The 25,477-nt window shown below is 48.4% G+C and overlaps 1 protein-coding gene and 1 pseudogene across 1 annotated transcript in view; one reads left to right on the top strand and one right to left on the bottom strand.

The window, feature by feature from the left end:
- Nucleotides 1-15,761, bottom strand: part of UCK2 (uridine-cytidine kinase 2) — a 74,790-nt gene extending 59,029 nt beyond the window's left edge. The window contains exon 1 of the mRNA XM_044266782.1: nucleotides 15,446-15,761. Within this exon, the coding sequence (XP_044122717.1) occupies nucleotides 15,446-15,544 (99 nt within the window). The 5' untranslated portion in view covers nucleotides 15,545-15,761. The remainder of the gene's footprint in view (nucleotides 1-15,445) is intronic.
- LOC122918902 lies at nucleotides 6,448-6,531 on the top strand (annotated as a pseudogene).
- Nucleotides 15,762-25,477: the final 9,716 nt, after the last annotated feature.

The raw sequence follows: 25,477 nt of genomic DNA, 5'->3' as shown, positions 1-25,477 counted from the left end.
CTTACTGGTGACTTTGGCAAGAAAAGCTTTACAGCAGCTGTTAACATGTTCCCTCCTCTTGGCCTCTGACTGCTTACGGACTACACACTTACAGGGCCCTTGTCACGACTTCGATAACCAGAACGATGTCCTCTCTGTGCACAAGGCTAAGGATACATAGATGGAGTGGCCTGTTGTGCAGGACCCGGGGATCCAGTCACGGTCTGCCAGCCGCCCACGGATGAATGCTACTGGAGAGTGAAGAGGGAATGTTTAGTTGGGCTTGGCAAACGTTGCATTATACACCCACCACGTGGTCAGGTGCTGTGCTGGACCCTGGGTTAGCAGACATGAGTCAGACCAGCCACGTAGCCCCACGAGGTCACGGGCTTTATCTACTGCACTGCCCTATTCCCAGCACCTAGCAGAGCACCTGACACTTCATAAGCAATCGAGCATTTTCTGGATGAACAAATGAATGGAAGAGGACATGACCTATTGTTTCTGAGGACAGATAAGGGTAAAGCTTTTTTTTTTTTTTTTTTAAAGATTTATTTAAGAGAGAGAAAGAGAAAACAAGCAGGGGCAGAGGGAGAGAATCTCAAGCAGACTCCCTGCTGAGCGCACAGCCCCACACGGGGCTCCACCCAAGGAACCCTGAGATCATGACCTGAGCCAAAACCAAGAGCCAGAAGCTCAACCCACTGAGCCACCCAGGCATCCCCAACGGTAAACCCTTTAGGAGACATCTGTGATCTGGATTTGACCAGCGGCAGGATTCTGCTGGGCACGTGATGCCTGAATTTTTTATAATGTCTCTTCTATACAAGACCAAGTTCCTAGAATCACACAAGTCTTTGTAACCCCAGAGCCATAAAACAGGCCTTGTCTCTCTTCCCGGTCATCAGAGAGGGCAGTGATGAGCACGGGGGCTGCCCACGGTGTGGGGCACACTCGAGTCCTGGACTCGGCGAGGACTTCCACAGGTGTGTTCGCGTTGGAATAATCCACTGAACCATTTAATACACTTAAAATGTGCAACTTTCGGGGCGCCTGGGTGGTTCAGTGGGTTAAAGCCTCTGCCTTCAGCTCAGGTCATGATCCCGGGGTCCTGGGATTGAGCCCCGCATCGGGTTCCCTGCTCAGTAGTGAGCCTGCTTCCCCCTCTCACTCTCTGCCTGCCTCTCTGCCTACTTGTGATCTCTGTCTGTCAAATAAATAAATAAAATCTTTAAAAAAAAAAAAAAAAGAAAAATGTGCAACTTTCCCACGGGTTCCATTTTTCATGTGCAACTTTCCCATGGGTTGCATTTTTCATTAGGAGGGTTTTAAAAAAGGAGTGTTAGGAAGGTTTTAAAAAAGGAGTGTTAGGAAGCAACCCGTTCTTCCCATACCAAGTTCACTTAACTCTTCTGAAGAAAAGCTCCAACTTGACAAGTGCAAAAAAGGACTGGTAAGACCTCCAGCAAGCTGGTAAGGAGAGAAGAGTGACCTCAGCCCCTGGCAGGGAGTGGCCAGTATCTGGCCAGCTGGGCGCCCGCTATCAGCAAAGAAGGGCCACTGCCTCCAGCCAGTAACATCACAAGCGTGAGTGGAAATCAAACCGTCCTAACAGGTTCTCATCACTATCAGTGACACCACACTGGGACACACCAGGCTCACGTGTCCAGGAAGCGGAGCTGGTTAGAAGGACAGACAGCAGGACGGCCACACACCAGCCCAGAGCACAGACTGCGGTCCCACCAGCTGCAGAAACGTCACAATGGGGAAGCTGGTGCGACTTTTCTCTCTGCTTCCTCCCACCCACTGTCCAAACCAGGCAGTATCTGCCTTTCACGGATGCAGAAACAGGCTCAGGAGAAAACAGATTCAAGTGGGGGCAACCGGGTGACTCAGTCAGTGAAGCGTCTGTCTTCGGCTCAGGTCAGGATCCCAGGGTCCTGGGATCGAGCCCCACATGGGGCTCCCTGCTCAGCGGGGAGTCTGCGTCTGCCTCTCCTTCTGCCCCTCCTCCCCGCTCTTGCTCTCTTGTGTTCTGTCTCAATTAAATAAATGAAATTTAAAAAAAAAAAAGTGGTCAAGCTGGGATGTTTGATACAAGCGTGGCGGACTCTGAAACCCGTCTCCATCCCACCCATCAAGCTCTCTGGACTCATGGCAAGAAAGCATTTTCCACACGAGGCCTCATAAGGCCTCGATGCTGTCACACCATTCAGACCTTAAACCCCACCAAGACCACAAATGGAGCCTCCCAGCAGGCCTCATGTAGCTCTTCTCTGAGGACACCTGCACAACACACGCTTCTGCACCTCAAGCGAGACGTCTCCTGATCCCGGCCTCTAGAAACCTCTATAAACCAAATGGCCCAGCCAGCTCACAGGCCCTCAGGGCTGCGTCCTTCATCAGGAACCAAGCAGAGCGCGAAGGCCCGCATTTCCTTGCAGAAGAGTACTCACTGCCTCTCTCGTTCGAATACTCTTGTGTTCCATACTATGTGTCAAATACTATTCTGTCCTGTCTTCAAATATTTACTCTCTCTACCAAGGAAGTGGAGAAAAATAAAGCCAAGAACTGTAGAAAAATCAATAGGCCATCGGGAGACAGGTCTCACCCTGAACAGCAAGGCTCTTGGCCAATCTCCTCACCAGACTCAACGCATGGGGAAAAAGTTCTCTCAGACAACAGTAGGGCCACCCAAGAGAAACACATCCTGGGCAGCCCCCCCCCCAGAGACAAAAGCTGCTCTGCTGAGCGACCACTGATTCTAAGGCCGCTGTTGGTGGAGATGCCAACCCGGGAGCACCCAGATGGCGCTGGCCTCTCCCGGCGGCCCCCCTGGGTATACGCCCCGGGTTCTGAGTTCTAGTTCCGCTCAGAACTGCTTCTCATTGCCGATCCCGTCATAAACCGACTTGAACAGTTAAGACCGATAATAACTCCAGTTCACTGTGTTTGTGTTCCTTTGGTCAAAAAAATAAATAAATAAATAAAAATGTTTTGAATGGCAGCATCTCAGCTCTTAATACTGCTGTTTTATAACAGAAACTGAAGTTTTATAATACATGTAATTATGTATCATCTATGTTGAGGAAGAAGAACATTAATAATCCCAACAGGACAATGGCTTCAGAAAGTGTCTTTTTTTTTTTTTAATTTTTTAATTTATTTGACGGAGAGAGAGGTCACAAGTAGGCAGAGGGGCAGGCAGAGAGAGCCTGGGGAAGCAGGCTCCCCGCTGAGCAGAGAGCCCCACGAGGGCCTTGATCCCAGGACCCTGAGATCATGACCTGAGCCGAAGGCAGAGGCTTAACCCACTGAGCCACCCAGGCGCCCTGGAAAGTGTCTCTGTCCAGTAGGATCTCTACAACTCAACTAGGATATATCCTATTGCCTACAAGTCACACTAAATTCAGAAGCTGAAAAGCGCCCAGGCCCCCACCAGCAGATTTCCTTAGCACTTCCCAGCTCCAAGCCCAGCTACAGAAGGCCTGGTTGTCACACGAAGGCGAGCTGCCCCCAGTAGAAACAGCTTTTCTCCAGAGATGATGGATCTGTCTTCCCCTAACATAGGGAAGATGATCATTTTGGCTTAAAAGATCAACTCCTCTAGGCGTGCCTGGGTGGCTCAGTCAGTTAAGCGTCTGCCTTCGGCTCAGGGCATGATCCCGGGGTCCTGGGATCAAGCCCCACGTCAGGCTTCCTGCTCAGCGGGGAGTCTGCGCCCTCTTCTCCTCCCAACTCATGCTGTTTCTCTCTCAAATAAGTAAGTATTTTTACAGCATTTCTTGAGTTAAAGTAGAGATCCGGTTCATATTAACAAGCATCTAAAGTGACAACTGTAATAAGAATTTGGTAAGATGTAAGTTACCCTCCAGCTGATTTCATATTTTTACAAACGCACCATTAAACAGGAACCTAAGCCTACACTGAGCTCTGAGACTGGCAATGTGCCAGGAATCCTACCCACGTAAAGGGACTTCAAGAGGTACAAACAGGAACAGCCAAGGGACAACTATCCACATCTCCCGGCAACCGCCAAAGCAAGCAGGTTTGAACAATGAAAACCAGTATTAGGAGAGATAACTGAGCAAAGGAGGAATGCATTCTTAACCATTTATTCAACAAGTAATTGAGTGCCTACTGTGTGTGATTTTATTTTTTTTAAGATTTTATTTATTTACTTAGTTGAGAGAGAGAGCGCACAAGCTGGAGGCAAAGGGAGACGCTCAGAGGCTACGCTGAACACAGAGCCCTACATGAGGCTCGATCCCACGACCGAGAGGCAGACATTCCACTGCCTGAGCTACCCAGGACCCCCTCAATTTTACATAATGTGACCATGAGGAGGTGAGAGACTCAACCATGCTGGTATCTGAGGGAAGGGCTATCCTGGCAGAAGGAACAGCCCATGCAAAGCCGTCCTGAAGACCCTGTGGAACTCTGCAAGGACTCTTCTCTGTTGGGAGTAAAACAGAAAAACTACTGCAGGGTTTTAAGCAGAGCAGAGCAATTCTTCTCCAACCTTGACTTGAACAGGATCACTCCGGCTGCTGTGAGGACAGCAGAACATACAAGGACAGAGGCAGAAGTGGGAGCCGGCAATGACCCAACTCTGAGCTGTTGATGGCTTGGACCAGGGGGAAGCAGTGACAGCGAACAGGGGCAGACTGGGGACGTGATGTGATAGGAGAACCAGCAAGCCCTCTGCATGGAATGGAAACCAATGGGAGAGAGAGTCAAGAGTGACTCCCAAGATTTAGGTCTGCGTAACCAGAAGGATGAAGCTCTCGGCAGCTGGGCTGGGAAGGCTGCAGGTTCAACACACGGGAGGATAAGGTCAGAGTTAAATACTGGCCATACTGAGATTCCGGATGAGATCCCAAGAGAAAATGGCAAGGAGTCTAAGAAAGGGGTCCTTAATATTTGGCTATTCAACAAATATTTACTGAGGACCTACCTAGGCTTTTTGGCCTGTGTGCCGGCCTCAGGCAACAGTGAGGGAAAACAGTCTCTGAGGCGGACTCGGCAAGCCAGGTGGACTGAAATCCTACGACTGAGGTCTACTGGGATGCTTCAGCCACACAGAAGAGGGACATCTAAATGTGCCCGGGAGGACTTCCCAGGAGAGACCACGCGAGAACACATACAGAAAGATGAGCAGGGGTTACCTAGGTAACAAAAAGGCAGGTAGGTAAAGGGAAGGACGCTAGGAAGACAGCAACGTCTATGAGAGGGAGATCTAAGGTCCCAGGATCTACGAGAAACCCAGTTAATGTCCAACTGAAGTGGATGCTGGCACCGGGCAGGGAAACAGCCTTTCCGGACCCCACCACAAGATCACAAATCCCAAGTGCGTTATGCAGGTACGGATGGAAGAAGTACTTGGTGTGTGACCAATGGCGAGAAAACAATCAGAGAACACGTGAGGCGCGCTACAGACCTGAGAAATGTTAAGGGATGACAGGAGCCTCTCCTGGAGATGCGTAGTAACAGACAGCTAGTGGGTAATGACACAGCCAGGCCAGAAGCCGTGTTCCCTACATCGGTGGCCAGACGAAGGGGCAACGTGAAATACAAGTGCTGGTACTAAAAAGTGAATGGCTAATGATGTAACAAAATCCTTTTACAAATCTGGAGGTCTCCAGCTTCCTGCTTTTGACAACATTATAGGAGGTGGGCGGAAAGGATGATTCATCCAAAGATCCTGGGTTCTGACATGTATTTTGAAAGGTACAAACTGAGTGACCTTGACATCACAAAAGCCCTTCCATTCCCATCCACTTATGTCAGCATGGCTTCTGGAAGCTTCTATCTCTACAAGAGACAAACCTTACTCTAGCATTAAGTCGTAATAACCCACAAGTACACATGAGTTGTACTGGGTGGGAGAGTTTCATCTATCTCATCAAGTTGTTTTCCAACCAATGTCTACCTTTTGTATCTAAGAATTCATCAAAATGTTTGTCTACCTGTTCTGATTAGCTTATGGCAGTAACGACAGTAATATAATCTGAAAGAAATTAACACTGAAGAGACTTAGAACAGGAAATAAATCATTCCAATGTACACATGCATTTTTGTTGCGTAAGGATGATAGAATGATCAACAGAAGATTTTCAAGCGTAAAAATAGATGAGAGTAAGCTAATATTTTATGGGTAAAGTGGAATTGAAAGTGTGATTTCGTAGAGGAAAAAAAAACGAAGCTTTCTGGCTCAAATAAGAGCCTTTTCATGTATTTTTTAATGAATAACAACAGGCCAAATTATTAGAGTATGCAGAGCCCACTAGATACGCTTAGAAGATTAAAACAACCATTATTTCAGAGTATCCATATTTACAATATATCAGAAATATATCCTTTGCAACTCTTTAATCAGGGTGAAAAACACTTACAGCAAAAGTACGCGATGAGATAAAGGATTCTCCAGAACTTCTTTTAGCTATTGAGATGCAAACAGGTTTGAAGAGCAGAGAGCAGTGGCAGTATCGTAGCCAATGAGGTTTATCCGAGGCGCGATTATTGCTAATTGAAGAGCAGAGAGCAATTCCAAGTCAGGACTCCTAGTATCCTCTTCTACCACAAGCTCGGTCTCTACAGACTGAGACTTACCAACCTGCATGGGACAGAGCTCTGCAGAGACAGAGCTCCCCCTACACCACAGGGATGGAGGCCATGTCAGAGACATCTGCAAGACTTGGGGCTTCCCAGGACAGGCTGACAGTGGAGGTGTGTTGGGATATGACAGAATGGCCCTTCAGCTAAGGGGAAAAGGCCAAAATTTCAGACAAGAGAGCACACTTAGGGACTGATCAAAACAATAAAGAAGCACTACCCTACTTTACCTGCACACATTAAACTCTTCCAAAGTCCTCCAATGTTTCCACAAGTCACACAAAGGGCATGTGGCCGAACCTTGTATCACTACTCCTGTGAAAAAGAGTACCACAAAAATGAGATGGGGACCACACCGGGCAGGAATAAACCTGCGGGCCACCTGTTCCACAGGATACTCAAGGTTACTACGCAGGGGAGTCAAGGTCACTGTAGGAAGTATAAGAGGTTCAGAGACACTCTTGATACTTTTCCTGCAGTTTCACAGCTTGTAACCCTATGGAAATAACTGCTTTTTCCTTGTACTATGTACTACGAAAAGGCCATTTTTAATAGCCAGATAACAGAGCAAACCGATTTTTTTGGAATTATCACTTTCTCCCATCATCATTCAAAATTTCTCAAAGCACCTGTGATCCACTTTAGAACCAATGCCCCCATATCTAATCAAATTACTGCTTAGGAGAGGTCAGAAGGTTCAATGCTTTCTAGGATTCTTTTTTTTTTTTTTTTTTTTAAGATTTTATTTATTTATTTGACAGAGAGAGACACAGTGAGAGAGGGAACAGTAGCAGGGGTAACGGAAGAGGGAGGAGCAGGCTTCCCGCCAGGCAGGGAGCCTGCCGCAGGACTCAATCCCAGGACTCTAGGATCATGAGCTGAGCCGAAGGCAGACGCTGAACAACTGAGCCACCCAGGTGCCCCAAAGCTTTCTAGGATTCTTCAGACTTTTCCGGTTATTATGTTAAGTAGTCTACTGATGGTAATTTTAGGACTGTAAACGCTTTGGCTTTCTCTGGGTGCACTTTCCTGTTCACTTCACTTCTGCATGCATGTGACCTAAACACGGATTAGTATTTTTTTGTCAACACCTGACAACTGTTAACACCTTTTGTCTTTTAGATATTCCTCTCTTTAGGGCATCTAAGTGTCTGCCTTTGGCTCAGATCATGATCCCAGGATGCTGGGATTGAGCCCTGCATCAGGCTTCCTGCATCAGGAAGCAGAGAGCCTGCTTCCCCCTCTCCCACTCCCCCTGCTTGTGCTCTCTCCCTGTGTCCAAAAAAAAAAAAAAAAAAAAGCTAGAAACTCCTATCTTTCCCTTTTTATTTTCATGTAAACTTTGCAGTTATTTGTTCATCTAGAAGTACTTCTCTTTCAAAAATAAGGTTCTGACTGGTGCCTGCGTGGCTCAGTCCATGAGACATCTGCCTTTGGCTCTCATTATCCCAGGGTGCTGGGAATGAACCCTGCAACAGGGCTTCTCCCTCTCCCTTTTTGCCTGCTCCTGCTCTCTCTCTCTCTCTCTCTCTCTCTCTCTCAATCTCTAATAAATAAATAAAATCTTAAAAGAAAACAAGTAAATAAAGTTTTTACATTCTGGCTTTACACTGGAGTAAAAGAAAACAAATACATTTATTAAATGTATATTATACATTTATAAATGTTACATGTTAATACATTTATTAAATTATGTTAGAGATTTGAAAATGTTTCCATTGTTAAGCAACTCTGTTGCCAAAACTTATGTGTGCACCTACAAAATTTATAAACAGAAACTTGTAAAAACTTACAAAATAAGGACCTTCCGTAGAATTTGAATCCCCGAGTTAAAAACCTTTAAAGGGAGTACCTTGATTTGCAAAAACAGCTGACAGATGACCAAAATTTTCTAGATGGTTTTGGGGGATGGGACTATTGTGATTTGGTAAACACTGCAAACTGGGGAGTTTCTTGTTCCTGGATCTTTTAAGGAGATAACTTTTTCAAAGGTGATGATCTTTAAATCTGGACCAAAAGGACTAAACAGAACTAAACCTTCAGCCTTGTAGTCACCAAAACTAATATCACGAAGATCTTCCAAGTTCCCTGAATCACCATGTATGAAACAAGATTTTTAAAAATAAAACACTCTTTAGTCACAAATAAAAAACTTTTTTTTTTTAGATTTTTTATTTATTTATTTGTCAGAGAGAGTGAGCACAGGCAGACAGAGTGGCAGGCAGAAGCAGAGGGAGAAGCAGGCTCCCTGCTGAGCGAGGAGCCTGATGTGGGATTAGATTCCAGGATGCTGGGATCATGACCTGAGCCTGAAGGCAGAGGCTTAACCCACTGAGCCACCCATTTTAATAACAATCAAAAGGTTGGGATGCCTGGGTGGCTCAGACGGTTGAGCTGCTGCCTTTGGCTTAGGTCATGATCCCAGGGTTCTAGATCAGGCCCCACATCCGGCTCCCTACTCAGTGGGGAGCCTGCTTCTCCCTCTCCTGCCTGTCACTCTGTCTACTTGCGCTCTGTATCTCTCAGTCAAATAAATTTTTTTTAAATCTTTTTAAAAAAAATCAAAAGGTTTTATACCATTAAAGAAACCACCTTTTTTTTTTTTTAAGATTTTATTTATTCATTTGAGAGAGGGACAGTGAGAGAGGAACACAAGCAGGAGGAGTAGGAGAGGGAGAAGCAGGCTTCCCGAGCAGAGCAGGAAGCCCGATGCAGGACTTGATCCCGGGACCCTGGGATCATGATCTGAGCCAAAGGCAGACAGTCAATGACTGAGCCACCCCACACCTCAGAAACCACCATTTTCAGTGTTTATTTCATTTTTCTCAGTTTTACAATTCCAATTTTTGTTTTAGAGAGATTATACTTATATAATTCATATATACGTATACATGACTTATGATGAGAAAGAGATGATCACATGCTTCAGTAAACTGGCTTAATGATAAAAATGGTTTGACGGACAAGAAAAGCAAGCACGCGTGCAGAGACCTAGAGTATACCCTCCAAGCTTTCTCACTGGTTTCAAACATTGAGACACACATCTAAAAGACCTCCCAGATCTAGAACAGTCCAACAGCACCATCTGAGAGCCCAATGGCAAGAAGAGTCAGGCCCTCAACAGTGAAACTCCCCCAACAATCTGTCCCCAGCCCAGAACTTCATAAAAGCAAGACTCAACAAAGGAAATGAGGACATCTAGACAGAAGATCTCGGCAAATGCCACAGAGCTGGAGTCGGGTGACCACAGAGAGCGAGCATCAGAAGCCACACTTCAAAGACATGCTAGGCAAGGAATGTAAGAGAAGGCAGCTGACACAGGCACAGCTGGGGGAAGACCAGCAGCAGAAGAGGAACACACTTGACTCCTCGGGACCTGCTGTTTCTTCTTCCCTCTGCCAGGCACGGTCCTAGGTGCCGGCACACCAAACAGGACAATTTCCTGCGGAGCCGAAATTCCTGGGGCAGGGGGAAAGCCAGGCGCACCAGGCAGCCAATATGGCTACAACAGGGGGAGCAAGGGGGAGAAGGGCAAGAGGTCTGCAGGGCCACGTCACATCATGGCCGGAGTTTGGGGTGACAGAAAACACACAGCACCAGCTCCGAATAAAAGAGCAGGACCAAACCAGTCCCTTGGTTCTGGGAGTACCTCACAGAAGGAGGGTGTGGAACAAACAGGCTGGCCAGATGGGGATCGCTGCTGAGGTCTCAGGAACAGGGGGATGGAGCCAAGGAGAGGCCCACAGCACATTCCAGAGTGCTCCAAAAGCAGATGCGGAGTCACGGCCAAGCCGAGCCAAGGTGACAGCCCACACCTCCAGGGGACTGCAGTTTTCCCCTCTTGGTCTGTATTGCTCATACACACTCAGACCAACCTCCCCCAAAATACCGCAGAGGACTGGCTGCCGCTTGCGGAGACAGCTCAGAACAGCACCGGTTCCGGAAAACTCTGGCTTCCAATCCAAGTCGTACCACTCACCAGCCCGTGACGTCAGGCAAGTCAAAAACCGCCCTAACCTCGGGAGCCTGGGTGGCTCAGTGGGTTAAGCCGCTGCCTTCGGCTCAGGTCATGATCTCAGGGTCCTGGGATTGAGTCCCGCATAGGGCTCTCTGCTCAGCAGGGGCCTGCTTCTCTCTCTCTCTCTCTCTCTCTCTCTGCCTACTTGTGGTCTCTGTCAAATAAATAAATAAAATCTTTAAAAAAAAAAAATCTCCTAACCTCATCTTCCACCATTTTCCATGAATGGGGAACACATCTGCCTGGTCTCAAAGAAGAGATAATCCAACGCTCTTAAGATGAACTGGCCTGGGGACACCTGGATGGCTCAGTCAGCAGAACAAGCAACTCGCGATCTCAGGGTTACAGGTTCGAGCCCATCGTTGGGTACAGAAATTACTTCCGAAAAAAAAAAGAGAGAGAGTGAGAGAAAGAGGGAGAAATCTTTTAAAAATAAATAAATAAACTGTCTTGATGGTGAAAGTGGTTTAAGCAAGTTTTAACTGTAAATACCAAGAGACATTCTCTCAGGTATCTTCATATCCCAACTTCTCCTCAAAAGCACTTCATATAGGATGCCTGGGTGGCTCAGTCAGCTAAGCATCTGCCTTCAGCTCAGATGATCCCGGGGTCCTGGGATTGAGCCCCACGTGACATCGGGCTCCCCCCACTCCATGCTCCCTCTTTCTCTCTCAAATAAATAAAATCTTAAAAAAAAAAAACCCACTAAATACAGTATTCTGCACAATGACATTCATTTATCGAGTACCTACTTAGTACATATTAGATAACTACTAGGCTCTGAATAAGCAATACCAATGTATTAGGGTTTGGGAGCTCTTAATATTTGGGTCATTGCAACATGAATAACAGAGTTAAACAGGGTTTCCACTGTGGCTTCAAATCCTAGTTCAAATAGTTTAGTGAATTAAATAATGAAAGAGTCATTACAAATTTTGGTCTGCCTAACTCAGCCCAACAAACACCAAACACCAATGCTGTTATCAAACACCGAAATGGGCAGAAGGCACAGATAACGAATATGGGAGATGCTCTTACAGAAACTTCTTTTTGGGTGGGGGGAAGGAGTCAGCAGGTAACCTACACTACTACGCAACCACATTACAAGGCAAAATGTGGTGAAACTATAGGAAGCATTAGAGACACAATGTTAATTCTGACTAAGGAAATGAGTACAGAGTTCCCTGGAGGACATATTTGCAGAAGTGAAGGCTTAAAAGGATGATAGGTCATTCTGGACAAGACCCAGAGCAAAAGTGTAAGTGAAAGCAGCTCTACAGATGTGTCTGTGTGCATGGGGGGGGGGTGACAAGGGGAAGGGGAAATGTTCACTAAACAGTCTGCGACCACATTGGGGGGTCAAGGGCATGTGCGCTGTGCTGAAATGTTTGACCTGTTGTCTGGGCGATGGAGAGTGGCCCAAGGTTTCCAGACAAGACAGTGACACAGTCAGAACTAGAGCCAAGGAAACCCACTCTCATGGCAGTGTGAAGAAGCAGATGGAGAAGCTATTTTAATCCGCCAAGGAAGAAGTCACAGCAAGAAGAGGGAACGGCCCCCACTGTCAAAGCCATACAGGCAGGTAGAGAAGTTTACACTTTTTCCCCTCTGCTAATGTGACTTTCTGCTCTCTCCACACCTATCCTTTAGGGGAAAGGTGAGAACCTGGTTTTTAACACAGATCAGAACAACTTTCTCAACCCACTACAATTTTTAGACGAGTTCTTAACAATGACTTGCCAGGTCAGGCTGGTGAAGCTTATCTCAAGTTCAACGCATGCTCACTTATAAAACAAACTGGAAAATGTGATCTACGGAGCTGCAATCACTATTTTCGCCTTGTACAACCAAAATAATTTAGTCTGAGAGACAATGCTTGTACTTAGGGCAGCCTCAACATTAACATAAATTAGAGCCCTCAAGAGAAACTGAACTGGGGGCTGTTTTTTTCTTATAAAGGAAGGATGGGGGAGGAGGCTCCAGATCTATAGGGCTGGGCCCAGGGTACAAAGCAATCTGCATTTCCATTTCCCTTTGAATCAAGCACTTCTGAAACCATTCCCCGGTCATTTCCAAGCAGCCCTTTTCCAAAGTGAAGGTTGTAAACGTGTGTCCGTCCCTCCCCACCCCCTAGCACATTAGTCTTACTTTTCCTTAGTTAAGTCTTCCCTAACAAAGCAACAGCAGGCAGCAGAGAGCACCAGCCTAGAACCCTAAAATATGACCTGAATACATTATTTGCCTCATCTGTAAGTGATGAGACTAAGTGTTGGACTAACTGTTGGGGCTCTGAGGTTCCTTCTAGCTCGAAAATTGTCAGTCTTGATGATGTTCTTGGATCCTCTGGCTTCCTCCAAATTCTATTTTTTTTTAAAAGATTTTATTTATTTATTTGACAGAGAGAGATCACAAGTAGGCAGAGAGGCAGGCAGAGAGAGAGAGAGGAGGAAGCAGGCTCCCCGCTGAGCAGAAAGCCCGATGCGGGACTCGATCCCAGGACCCTGAGATCATGACCTGAGCCGAAGGCAGCGGCTTAACCCACTGAGCCACCCAGGCGCCCCTCCTCCAAATTCTTTAAACAGGCACATAATAAAAAACCCAGTGAACAGAGGATCAATCTGGCTTCCAGATCCTCTTGCCCTACTATGCTCAGACTTCCAAAGGAGGTCCAGCCTGTTGATGCTGATAATCCTCTAAAAGGGAAAAAAAAAACTTGTAATTTTTTAATTCCTCGCAGGAAAGGCACTAAGGACTGGAATAAGAGAACCAAGATAAAATTGCAGCAAATGGACTATAATATGGAATTCCGGAAGTCCAATGCTCCTTTGGACTTCTTTTACAACAACAACAACAAAAAATAATAACTGGTTAGTCTTAGACAATGACATAGTATTTATCAGTGCCCAAAGTGTACAACATGCTTTACGCTGTTTGCTTTTTTCCCCCTTCCAGCTGACTTCTTGCTCTCTCTAGACCTATCCTTCTGGAGGAAATACAAGAATCTGGTTTTGAAGACAGAGTTTCTTGAGAGTTTCTATAATCTTCCCCCTTGATGAGAATCCCAGGGACAGCGGTTACTACTCCCATCATGGCTCACTACCAGCTCCCACTTGACACATTACAGAAGTAACACTTAGGACTTAACACTGAGTATCAACTGAGACCAGGAAATGACTGAGGGCCACAAAAGCAAGGAGAATGGACTGATTTCCCCCTTTAGGGTCTCAGCTTCCCCCTCTATAATGACTTTACCATTTAGATGATTGCCAAGGACACTGTTTCTATATGCCACGGTCATCTGCCAATTTAAGTCTCCCTGCCCCCAGGAGGACGGACCTCAGGTAAGTATTTGGGACCAACTATGCGTCAGACTTCATGCTCGGAGTGCTGGGACAGCCATGAAAAACAAAAAGGTCCCATACAACAGGCATGTGCTATGGAAAGAGGGGAGGAAAGGTAGTCCTAAAAGAACACGGAAAGCTTCCTCAAAGGGCTGGGCATCGTGGGTTTTGCTTTTACGTACTATTTGAAAAAAAAAAAAATGCATTCAGCCTGGCGCAAATGCCACATCAGCTTTGAGGGCCTAACGCTGCCAGATTCCCAGCCCCGGGAGCTAGAGACAGGAGATTAAGTTGATCAATAAAGAAGTTTCCGAGCGCCAGCGGCCGGGTCCGGGCCCCACGCGCCAAGCGAGTCCAGACCTGGAGGGGGAAATGAGAAGCCAAAATGGAGGAGGGGCTGGAGGAGTCGGCTCGGGCGCGAGAACCTCGTGGCTCGCTCCTCATGGCGCCAAGCAGCCTTCCTGCTCTGCTCTCCCGGGCCCTGGGAGGCAGCATCCCACGTCGCCAGACGCGGCGCGCACAGCCCCGGCCCGCAGGCTCGGCTGGTGGAGGGAGCCCGCGCTCCCGCCGCACCCCGAGGTCGCCAAACGCCCCGGGAAACAAGCACCCACATCTCAGGGGCATCAGGGGAGCAGAGAAAGAAACATCTGGGAGGACTCCACCCTTCACCTGCAGAAAAAGCCCCGGGAAAGCTAAAAAGCCATTTCCCTAGTTTCTCCTTGCCTGGCCGATAAAACAAAGAAAGGCACGTAGGGGAGTCGGACACCCAGAGGATGACCCCTTTCCGTGGACCCAAGACGCGCAAGCCCCGGACACCGAGGGGCCCGGGGCCGGTGCAACTTTCTCATTGAAGCCGGCCACGCTTCCTCTCAGAACCGTGGAACACCAGAAGCCCCGGCGAGGAGCATTCGGTTGATGTCACCGCACCTAGCCGGCGCTCGGGATTTTCCCCAGAAAGCCCTGCAATCCCCGGCCCACGACCGGCTCCCGGCCCCGGGACACCGCCTCGCGCGTTCTCGCAGCCCGCCGGGTCCGGCTCCCCGGCTCGCCCCGCCCCGGGTCCCCGGGACCTCCGGGCGGGGCTGGGGGGGGTGGGGGGCGCACCGGGGGCTCGCCGGCGACCGTGCCTCAAGCCCTCTCCCCCACCGTCCGACCCGCGGAGTACGGTCCGACCCGCCTTGCCGGCCGGTGCCCCCATACGAGCCGAGCCACGAGTTACCGCAGCGGAGAAGAAGAGCGAGCGGGAGCGCGCCAGCCCCGCGACCGGGGGTCGGCGGCAGCCCCCTCCCCGGGCCCCCCGAGGACCGGAACCCCCGCCCGCCCGGCCGCCGGCCCGGCCCGCAGTCGGCGCGGGGAAGACTGGGCGCTGGAGCGCGGCCAGGAGCGGAGGCGCGCGGGCCACGCGGTGGCTGCAGCAACTGACACGGCCCGCGGCCGCGCCACATGCTCCGCCGCCCGGGCCCCGCAGCGCGGCGCCGCGACCCCGCCGTACCTTGCCGCTGGCCGTGCCCCCGCTGACGCCGATCAGGAAGGGCTCGCCGCCGTTGGGCTGCTGGTGGTTCTGCAGGGTCTGCTCGCTGTCCCCGGCCATGGCTGGCGCCGCCCCTCCTCCCGCTGCTGCGGACCGACGCACGCTCCCCGCCCGCGCCCGCGTCGGGCTCCCCCGCTCCCCGCGGCCGCCGCTGGGCGCTGCCCGGCTGCCTGTGAGCCGCCCGGAGCTCGGCCGTGGGGCTGCCTTTCCCCGAGGCGCCGACAGCCTGCCTCTGCCCGCAGCGGCCGCCTCGGTTTACAGCCCAGGCGGAGGTCAGCGTGATGCCGCTGCTCCAATCCGGGCGGGCAGCGCGCTGCTATTCGCCGAGGCGGAGGCGGCGAGGCGTCCGGCCCCAGCCTCCGCCCCTCCCGGGCCCCGCCGCCGCCCGAGGTCTCCGGGAGAGGTGTGAGCCCGGCCCTCCCTCCCCTCCCCCTCCGCCCCCCGCCGGGTTAACCCTTTCCCCGGGGACCTCCGGCCGACCGAGGGCAGAGAAACACGCGCTCGGCGCTTTAATTGGGTGCGCTGCCCCCCCCTCTTTCAAAGGGGCCACAGAGCTAGCAGGGCGGAATGCCAACGCCCCAGGTTTGGGAAGCAAAATTCGAACAAGCATGGAAGGTTAAGACGAAGCAAAGAGTTAAGGTCATTTGCCCATTATTCAGGCTAAAAACTTGTGTTTTCCCCAAATGAAAAATTTTCCCCCGCCAGTCTGCCAAAATATGTCAGACTCTGGCTTTAAATATTTCCTCTCTTGGAAACACCATCCTCCTTAGTAGGCGACTCCCTAGAGTCCTTGTCCCTAGAGAAGGGTATTGGGGGTGGGGGGTATCTTAAGGGCGCGCTCCCTCCAAAAAGCAAGGCCCTTTCAAACCATAGTTTGAAGTCACAAAGACTGAGGTTCCTGTGGAATTAGAATTTATGGAAACATTGCAATAGTAATTAATGCCATTTTGACCCATTAATACCCTTAAGTGAACTGGTTTTTCAGAGATGGGCCATTAGTGACTTGATGAGAAAGGCCGGATCCGACCGGGACTCAGAGCAGCCTCAACCTCTGGAGGCGGATTTCTCCATTCACATGCAGTTGCACAAGTGAGTTACATAATCTCCCTGTGCCTCAGTGTTCTCATCTGTTACATGGGAATAATAATGGCACCTCCGTTCAAGGATTGTTGCGTTAAATGAATTCTTATAGATAAAGTTCTTAGAATAGGGGCGCCTGGGTGGCTCAGTTCTTGAGTGTCTGCCTTCCACTGGGGTCATGATCCTAGTGTCCTGGAATGGAGCCCCCACATCAGGCTCTTGCTTAGCCCTCTCCCACTCCCCCCTGCTTGTGTTCCCTCTCTCGCAGTCTCTCTCTGCCAAATAAATAAAATCTTAAAAAAAAAAAAAAAGTTCTTAAGATAGCTCCTGTCACAGTCTAGGCCCTATGCAAGAGATGGAAGAAAACAGGCTCCTACAAGGCTGGGACCCTAGAGGGAACTTTTGTTGGGGTACAGAGGGGGAGAGGTAGGACTAGATCAGTAGCTTCTGGCCTCTGCCCCGGTGAATCCGGAACTGATGAGTTGATGTGCTCCTACAGGCTAAAAGAGAGCTTAAGTCAACAGCATTATTTTCAAACTTAGGTACCTTAAATTCAGAATTTTTTTAATTGCTGAAGAAAATCAAGAACATTAGAAAGCACCAATGTTCTTTTCACTTCTGAAATATTTCGTGTCCCTACCCAAAACCAAACTGCACAGAAGCTCAGACAGGAGGCTCAGATGGAGAGAGTGGCTACCTGATTGGGAGAGGTCAGCTGGAAGGAGGGCGCTTTCCCACATGGCTGTGGGGTGGGTGGGTTTTAGCGGATTCATAGGCTGCCTCTTCTCCCCAATGTCGTTTCTCCACTAAAGAGATCTGACAGTCTTCAAAGACTTTTGTGAGCTCTTTATAGCCCAAGATAAAGCCTGTTGGAACTTGGACAATGGGATGGACCTAGAGCAAAGGAGATAGAAAAAGAAGAGGAGGGTAAGATAATGCCGCATCCTTTATGAACTTTGCCCCAATCTCCACCTTCCTTCTTTCTCTAGCTTTTTTCCCATGATATTTCATCATAAAATTTTCCAAACATTGAAAAAATGTTTTTCAAACATTGAAATATTTTTTAGTAAACACTGATAGAACCACCAGCTGAATTCTGCCGCGAACACTGGACCATACTCCTCACACTAGTCATCTACCCGTCCCTCTATCGGGCACATTCTGCCTGGAGTACTTTTTTGCCTTTCCCTTGTTCATTGGAAGTGGCTTACTCCAAACTGGTTTATACTTTCCTTGCTATTTTTTTGTTTTTAATTACTATATTCCCAGCACCTAGAACAAGTTTCTGGCACATGTAGGGCCTTCACAAATATTTGTCGAACAAATGAAGAAACGCCGTGTTTTGTTGCCACATTCCCGAGGCCCACTGAGCAGAAAGGCAGCTGGCAGGAAGCACTTATGATGTGTTCACTGAGAATGAATCAGTGAAGACTACGGAAAAGGTCAAAAGTACCACCAGGGGCGCCTGGGTGGCTCAGTGGGTTAAAGCCTCTGCTTTCGGCTCAGGTCATGATCCCAGGGTGGGTGGCTCAGTGGGTTAAAGCCTCTGCTTTCGGCTCAGGTCATGATCCCAGGGTCCTGGGATCGAGCCCCGGGCTCTCTGCTCAGCAGGGAGCCTGCTTCCTCCTCCCTCTCTCTCTGCCTGCCTCTCTGCCTACTTGTGATCTCTATCTGTCAAATAAAATAAATAAAATCTTTAAAAAAAAAAAAGTACCAACCAGTAAAGTTCACTGCCACCATTTTGAAACAACAGGTGGTATTCCCTAGGTGCTATTTACATGGTTACTACTCTTAATTCCAAATGTTCTCTTTTCCTGGCATTCCAAGTGACTGTCTACCACTGATCTTGATTATGCGTCTGTGAACTAGTTGAACCAACCCATTAACTGAGCTAACTCGTTACACTTATCTGTACCTTGTTTAAAGATTTTATTTATTCATTTTAAGATTTTATTTATTTCTTAATGTAATCTCTTCTCCCAATGTGGGGCTTGAACTCACAGCCTCAACCAAGATCAAGAGTCACATGCGGTACCGAGCCAGCCAGGCACCCCTTCTGTACCTTGTTTAATAATTCTGACCTCTGTGCGTAAGTTAATACACATGAAAGTGCTCTGAAAAACACACACACACACACACACACACACAAAAGCTGTCTATATAAAGGTAAGGCCTAATTAGCAAGGACATCCAGCTGCACTCTGCACTCCCTGTTTTCACTCTCTTCTGTCCCTAGGGCTGCCTTACCTACAGGTAAGGAAGTTACCCTAGTCCATTTAAATTAAGAGTATCCTGAGCACTGGTGACCTCGACAAGGACTTTTGCATCTCTGCTCTCTATAAAGCCAGCCAGGCTGTCTGTGCTATTCCCTGTGCTGTGTCATCCTCTCTCAGGAGCCTCGTCACCAAATCCCATAGCTGGGGACGTTCAAATCACGTTTGAGTCTCCTAGAGAAATTACACTGCAGATTCTGAATTAAGTGATTCCCAACTGTCCTCCCTCCCCTCCCACCAAGAAAAAAAATCAAATGTGTTCAATAAAACCCAGAGTTAGAATAGATTCAAGGAAATACTATTTTCTAGGTATCTGTGATCATTTTCATTTATATTTAGATTTCTGTCTGATCAGGTTCTGGCCTAGTCAACATATGGCAATGAAATCAGCATGAGTGTGCAGCTGTAGCCAAAGAACGAGAGACAGGGCCGCTCACAGGCCTCATCTGCCTGCCTTCCCTCTAAGTGGCTGTAGGTCCGCACCAGACAGGGAACACTACATTTTATCTCCCTTGGGAAAGTTCTACCTCTAGGTGCCTCACAAACCATGGCTAATTCTCTAATTGCTTATCCCATTTCCAAAGCAGGAAAAAAAAAAAAAAGGTTAGCAAAACTTTAGCTTGTCTCTGAGACATTGTAGTTGCCTGTATTGCCTTTAATCAATCAGTAATTGCTTGGACAGATCACAAATACTGTTCTGAAAAGATGACCAGATGATACAGGGGAGCTGCTTACATCTAGCTCTGTGATCTTAATCACATTCTTAGATGCTGTTGGCTGCCAAGATGCAGCCGGCTCAAACCCCAGCAGCAGCACCTGGGAATACAAAAGCTTGGACCCCATCCCACAGCTAAAGAATCCAAAACTTCATGGGCGGAGCCCAGCAATCTGGGTTGGATAAGCCCTCCTGAAACCTCTTAGCACCCACCTAAGGTTGAGAAAACACTGATGTAGTGGAAACAAGACAATGACCTCTAGTTGGGAAGGCAAGGTTTACATCCCTGCTTTGTTGCTACTTTGTAACCTTTGGTAAGTTACTTCATTTCTATGGACTTCAGTTTCTTCAGCCTTTAAATGATACAGGGCTTGTAGGATGCTTGTGACAATGAAGACTGTATCTGGGTCTACAGCAGTTGTCAAATGCCATTTCTCTCCCCTTCTATTCAATCACAGATCACAGCTCTTCCCCTAGAAGTCCCACCATTTAGGGATTAGGAGCTCCAAAGATAAGAATTCCTAATCCCCAAGGTCACTTTAAGGTAAAACAAACAAACAAACAAAAAAACAAAAAAAACGAAAAACCAAAAAAAAAAAAAAAAAAGGTAATATTCAGAACATGCAAATCTACAGATAGAAAGTAGATTAGTAGTTGCCTACAGCTAGGGAGGTTAGGAAGGAAATGGGATTTCTTTTTATTTATTTATTCAAATAGCCTCCAGGCCCAAAGTGGGGCTTGAACTCAGGACTCTGACATCAACAGTCAGTGTTCTACTGACGAAGTCAGCCAGGTGCCCCCAGGATTTCTTTTTAATTTTTTTAAAGATTTGTTTACTTATTCTTTTAGAGAGAGAATGCAGGGAAGAGCAGAGGAAGGGCAGGAGAATCTCGAGCAGATTCTCTGCCGGGTGCAGAGCCCGATGTGGGGTTCCTTCTCACAATCCTGAGATCACGACCTGAGCCAAAATCAAGAGTCTGCATATAACTCACTGAGCTACCCAGGGATCCCTCTCTTTATTCTTCTTTTTTGAATTTATTTTAGAGAGACAGAGCACAAGCAGGGGGTGGGACAAAGGGAGAGAAGCTTAAGCAGGCTTCATGCTGAGCATGGGTCCCAGTATGGAACTTTGTCCCACAACCCTGAAATCATGACCTGAGCCAAAATCAAAAGTCAGATGCTTAACAGATTGAGCCACCCATGTGTCCCCCTCTTTTTAGGAAAATGTTCAAGAATTGACTATCTTAGTGGTTGCACAACTTTGATTTTCGTAAGAACCACTGAATTGTAGAATTTAAATTGATGAATTATATGGTATGTGAATTGTATCTCAATAAAGCTGTTTAAAAAAATAGGTTTCAGGGGCGCCTGGGTGGCTCAGTTGGTTGGACGACTTCCTTCGGCTCAGGTCATGATCCTGGAGTCCCGGGATGGAGTCCCATATAGGGCTCCCAGCTCCATGGGGAGTCTGCTTCTCCCTCCGACCTTCTCCTCCCTCATGTTTTCTCTCACTGTCTCTCTCTGAAATAAATAAATAAAATCTTAAAAAAAAATAGGTTTCAACTAGTAGGCTAGAAGAGGAAAGAGATTTTTAGGAACTGGCAGAAATGAGCAAAGGCACAGAGAGACTAAGAATTAAAAAGAGTATCAGAAGACTTTATAACCTCTGAAATGTTACATAAATGCAAATTTTGTTAATTTCATTATATTCAACATATTGATTTTTGTGCATACAGCTTTCTCCTGCAAAGATAATAGTCATATGAGGGCCTTTCTTTGGGGGGGAAAGGGGAAGGGCAGAGGGAGAGAGCATCTGAAGCAGGCTCCACTCCCACTACAGAGCCAACATGGGGCTCAATCAATGTCATGATCTCAAGATCACGACCTGAGCCCAAATCGAGAGTCCCAGACTTAGAAATGTTAACGTACAGATTTTCGTTCCATATAGATTTTCCAGTTTTTGCCTCCTGTCCCCATACTAGGATATATTTTCTAACAAGATGCTATGAAAGTAGGACTGGGATATCATCAGGGGTTTAGGGGTCTCCCCCAGACGCTACCAGGCGCCCAGGAAGAGCAAGCTCCTGGCAACCCCATTTCGTTCACTCTCTGCGCTCTAAGCCTTTTAGCTTCATCCTTCATCCAGGGCTTCTCCCAGACCTGCGTCTGACCCTTCCTTTCTTTTCCTGTCCCCAGACTAAACCTTTGCTCTCCTGCGGCAGAAGTGCAGGGACTTCCTTCACTTCCCTCAGCGAGCTGCCAGGTCATCTTCTCTGTAAATGCCCCATCCCCCACGCCGGGGCCCCGCCACACCCTGGCACTGACGCTCTTCCCGTCACAGGGTAAGTGATGCACCAGTGTTGGGAATGAACAAGGGTGGGACGAGGGTTTGACGAGGGCGACCCCAATGGCGCAAAACCTAAGGAGGCTCTGACTTCCAGAGGGAGCAAGGGCCGGTGTAGGGGCAGCCTTGAGAACGAGCCCCTCCTTATGGGTTGGCTCTGGGTGCCTTCCTTGCTTCCCCCCAGTCCCTTTGGTGAGTAGCCAAAGGTGAAGCCGAGGGTTGTGTGGCTGATGACAACCGTCTTAAAGGAGTAGTTAACTCTGGTCTGGTGGCTTGTATGAGACGGATGGCCCAGGATGGCCGGTCTGACTGTCCTTGAGATGATGGCCTGAAGCTCCAACTGGTGTTGGAGACCAAAGGAGATGAACAGATCCGGCAAATTAGTCTTTGCTCAGGGTTCAACTGGTCTCTCTCTTTCTTCCTCTTCCTTTCTTTCTTCTTAAGTGGTATTTCTCTGTATAGTTATTTTGGTGTGCCAAAGTGAACTCTCCCCAGGTCATTAGGAGGGAAAATCAGTTCAATTCTGCTTTGTAATGAAATTACAGCTGTTCCCGGGGTGGGGAGGGGGGAAGAGGCCTAAGGCTTAATGGGAGGAAAGCTAGTGTTTCAGAAATATTTTTAGTCACAGACTAAAAAAAACTAACAAAAGCAACAGATTCCCCAGGAAAACATGTGCCCACGCATGCACACAAGTAGAATTTTTAGTATAACTTACTCAGACCCTACGTCACCCCAGTTGTCAGTCTGGTAGCCAGGAGAGGAAGTAGGGGTGAGGGCAGCTTCTGAGGAGAGCATCTCAGAAGTGTTAGCTCTTCTTAGGGAATATGGGCCACCTCTGCAAGCATAGAGGGGCTGGGGGCATGGTTGTTGCAGGCGATATGCTCAAGGGCATCCGTCCGGGTATCCCATATTTTAGGACCCTCGATTTTTGTCATGAAGGCCCTGACGTTCTCCTAACCCTTCTGCCTTAGCTGACCAATGCAAAAAGTTATGGAGCCCTAAGGCTCTCACAGTTAGTTTTTTAGCCTGCCACTCAAACGTGCCTGCCCTTCTACTGCAAGAGATCAGGGCCTCTTTGGAAGCTACCAGAGGTGTTCTGCCTCTCACTTAACCATTGACTCCTTGCTAACAGAAGAGTATCACTACAACTTTAAAACAAGCCAACTCCACTGTCTTTGGAGGCTTTGGTCCTCCATATATATTTTTTTAAGATTTTATTTATTTATTTGACAGAGAGAGAGCACAACCAGGGAGAGCAGCAGGCAGAGGGAGAAGCAGACTCCCCACTAAGCAGGGGGCCCAATGTGGGACTCACATTGGATTATGGATCGCCTTGGATTATGAACTGAGCAGAAGGCAGATGCTTCACTGACTAAGCCGCCCAGGTGCCCCAGGTCCCCATATTTTGAAAGGCCTTAGCCTTTGCGCCTGCTACAAGCTCTGCCTTCTACCAGGACATCTTCCTAGGTCACCCCTAGGGAAATCTACCAGCTGGGTCACCACCTTGTGCCGTGTCCCAACCGGGACAGCATTCTACTCTTCAGCTGGGCAGAGATGAGCCAGTCCTAAATCCCCATCTGACCACCCATTTTCTTGGACCACTCTTCATGCCATTTGTGGTAATCTGGGCAGCCTAAGAAGCCCGTGCCAATAGGATTAAAGACAGGGGAGTGCCTGTGAGAGGAAATGGCTGTGAGAGGAAATAGGAAGGAGCCAGAAGAGCCTGGGAGAGAGATCCTTCAGACCACAATATGGGCTTGACCCTGAGTATGGGAGAGACACAGAGACAGGGAAGGGTGGGCTGAAGCATTCTAGACTACCACAGAGACTAAGAAGTTTCAGCCAACCTGTTGTGAGTCCTTAAGTCAAAGTTGTTAGCAAACACAAGAACCTCCTATCTCCTAGGAATGGCCCCACCTTAGTAGTCCAACGACACACAGTCGGTGGCCTAGGGTAGCCCAGTGGAAGCATGGCCAGGGAACAAAGGCAGCCATGTATTTCAGGCACAAGAGCTAGGGCTCTTGGTCGATATTCTTTGTCGGCAGAGCTCTTGGAGGCATATCTTCAGGCCATCGCATACTGATAGTGAAGTACTAAAATATCCAACTGAAATTATTGAATTATCTATTGCGGGATGCATTCAAAGATCCAGCCAGCTCTCAAGTCTCCCTTGTCTTTTGTTCTGTTGTTGTTGTTGTTTTGAATGATCTTGAGGTCTTATTATTTTTTTTTTTAAAGTAGGCTCCATGCCCAATGTGGAACTCAACTCGGGACTTTAACTCACAACCTGAGACCAAGACCCGAGCTAAGATCAAGAGTTGGTTGCTTGACCCACTGAGCCCCCCCGGGCGCCCCTATGTTGTTGTCGTTGTTGTACCCAACACGTTGGGTACCTGTACCCAAGTACCTTTCTCCTGGCCTTCCTTCTTTTTCTGATCATTTTCCGTCACCGCTTCAGGAAGCTACTTGGCTCTTTGAGTGATTAATACGCTCCAGACGTACCTCCATCCTCGTGGAAGAATCTTGCCTTTCCCTTGCTTGTTTACAGCAATGGCAACAACACGCTGGGCAACACTGTGGACCCTTCCAGTTTTGTCATGGCGCCACTTGTGGGGCGTTCCTTTATGAACAGTGCCCATTCCCCCGCCGTCCACAGTATCCCCTTGTCGATTCGCATGTATGCGGCCAAAGGAACAGCTCCGTGTTTTCTAAAAGGTCTCGAGAACACGCAGCGGGTATCTCTCCTCTTTCCCTTTGTATTGGTCTTTTTGGCGAATTGCTGGAAGATGGCAGTTCGGGCCAAAAGGCTGTCTTTTGCTTTTCCCTGCGCTCTCGTGGGTCTCTGAGGTCCCCTCGACCCATGTGTAACATCCAAGTCAGCCAAGAACGTGGGAGTTTACTGAGCCACTCTGTCTCTCTCACTTCCAGGAGTCCCCTCCTAAATTTCTGGCTGCTTCACCTCTTGTTCTGAAGGAGACCCGCATCTTCAGGCTGCCAAAGCTGCGGGAAGGATTTCCCCTCCTCTGTGCCTCAGCCCCCTGCTCGTTGCTGGCAAGCCTGGGGTGGGGGGGCTTTGGCCCCCACCCCCACCCTCAACGGACTCTGACTCGTCTTGCAAAATTGAAAACTTCCCCGTGAAATAACACCCGACAAAATGAGATTCCAGGCTCTGATACTTTCCGCAGTGAATTCTCCCCAACATTCAAAGGAAGGTTGATACCAAGATGACGCAGGCCCTACCAGAGAGAACAAAACCATGGAACACTCCCTAGCGCACTTTACCAGACCGGCATCTCTGCAACACGAACGTCTGACAACAGGCTACAAGAACGGAAAATTAAAGGCCACAGTCTCTTATGAGAACACAGAAAAATCCCGAACACGATTTTGACAAACCAAATCTAACACTACACCACAGCCCCAGTTCTGTTCATTTAAAAAAAGTAAGGTTGGGACCTTACATTTTTTGTGGGTTAAAGCCTCTGCCTTTGGCTCAGGTCATGATCTCAGGGTCCTGGGATCGAGTCCCGCGTCGGGCTCTCTGCTCAGCAGGGAGCCTGCTTCCTCCTCTCTCTCTGCCT

The sequence above is a fragment of the Neovison vison genome, chromosome 10, assembly GCF_020171115.1.
Source record: "Neovison vison isolate M4711 chromosome 10, ASM_NN_V1, whole genome shotgun sequence".
NCBI classification, from domain to species: domain Eukaryota; kingdom Metazoa; phylum Chordata; class Mammalia; order Carnivora; family Mustelidae; genus Neogale; species Neogale vison.
Note: the sequence above shows the minus strand (reverse complement) of the source record. Positions and strands in the feature narration are given on the sequence as shown.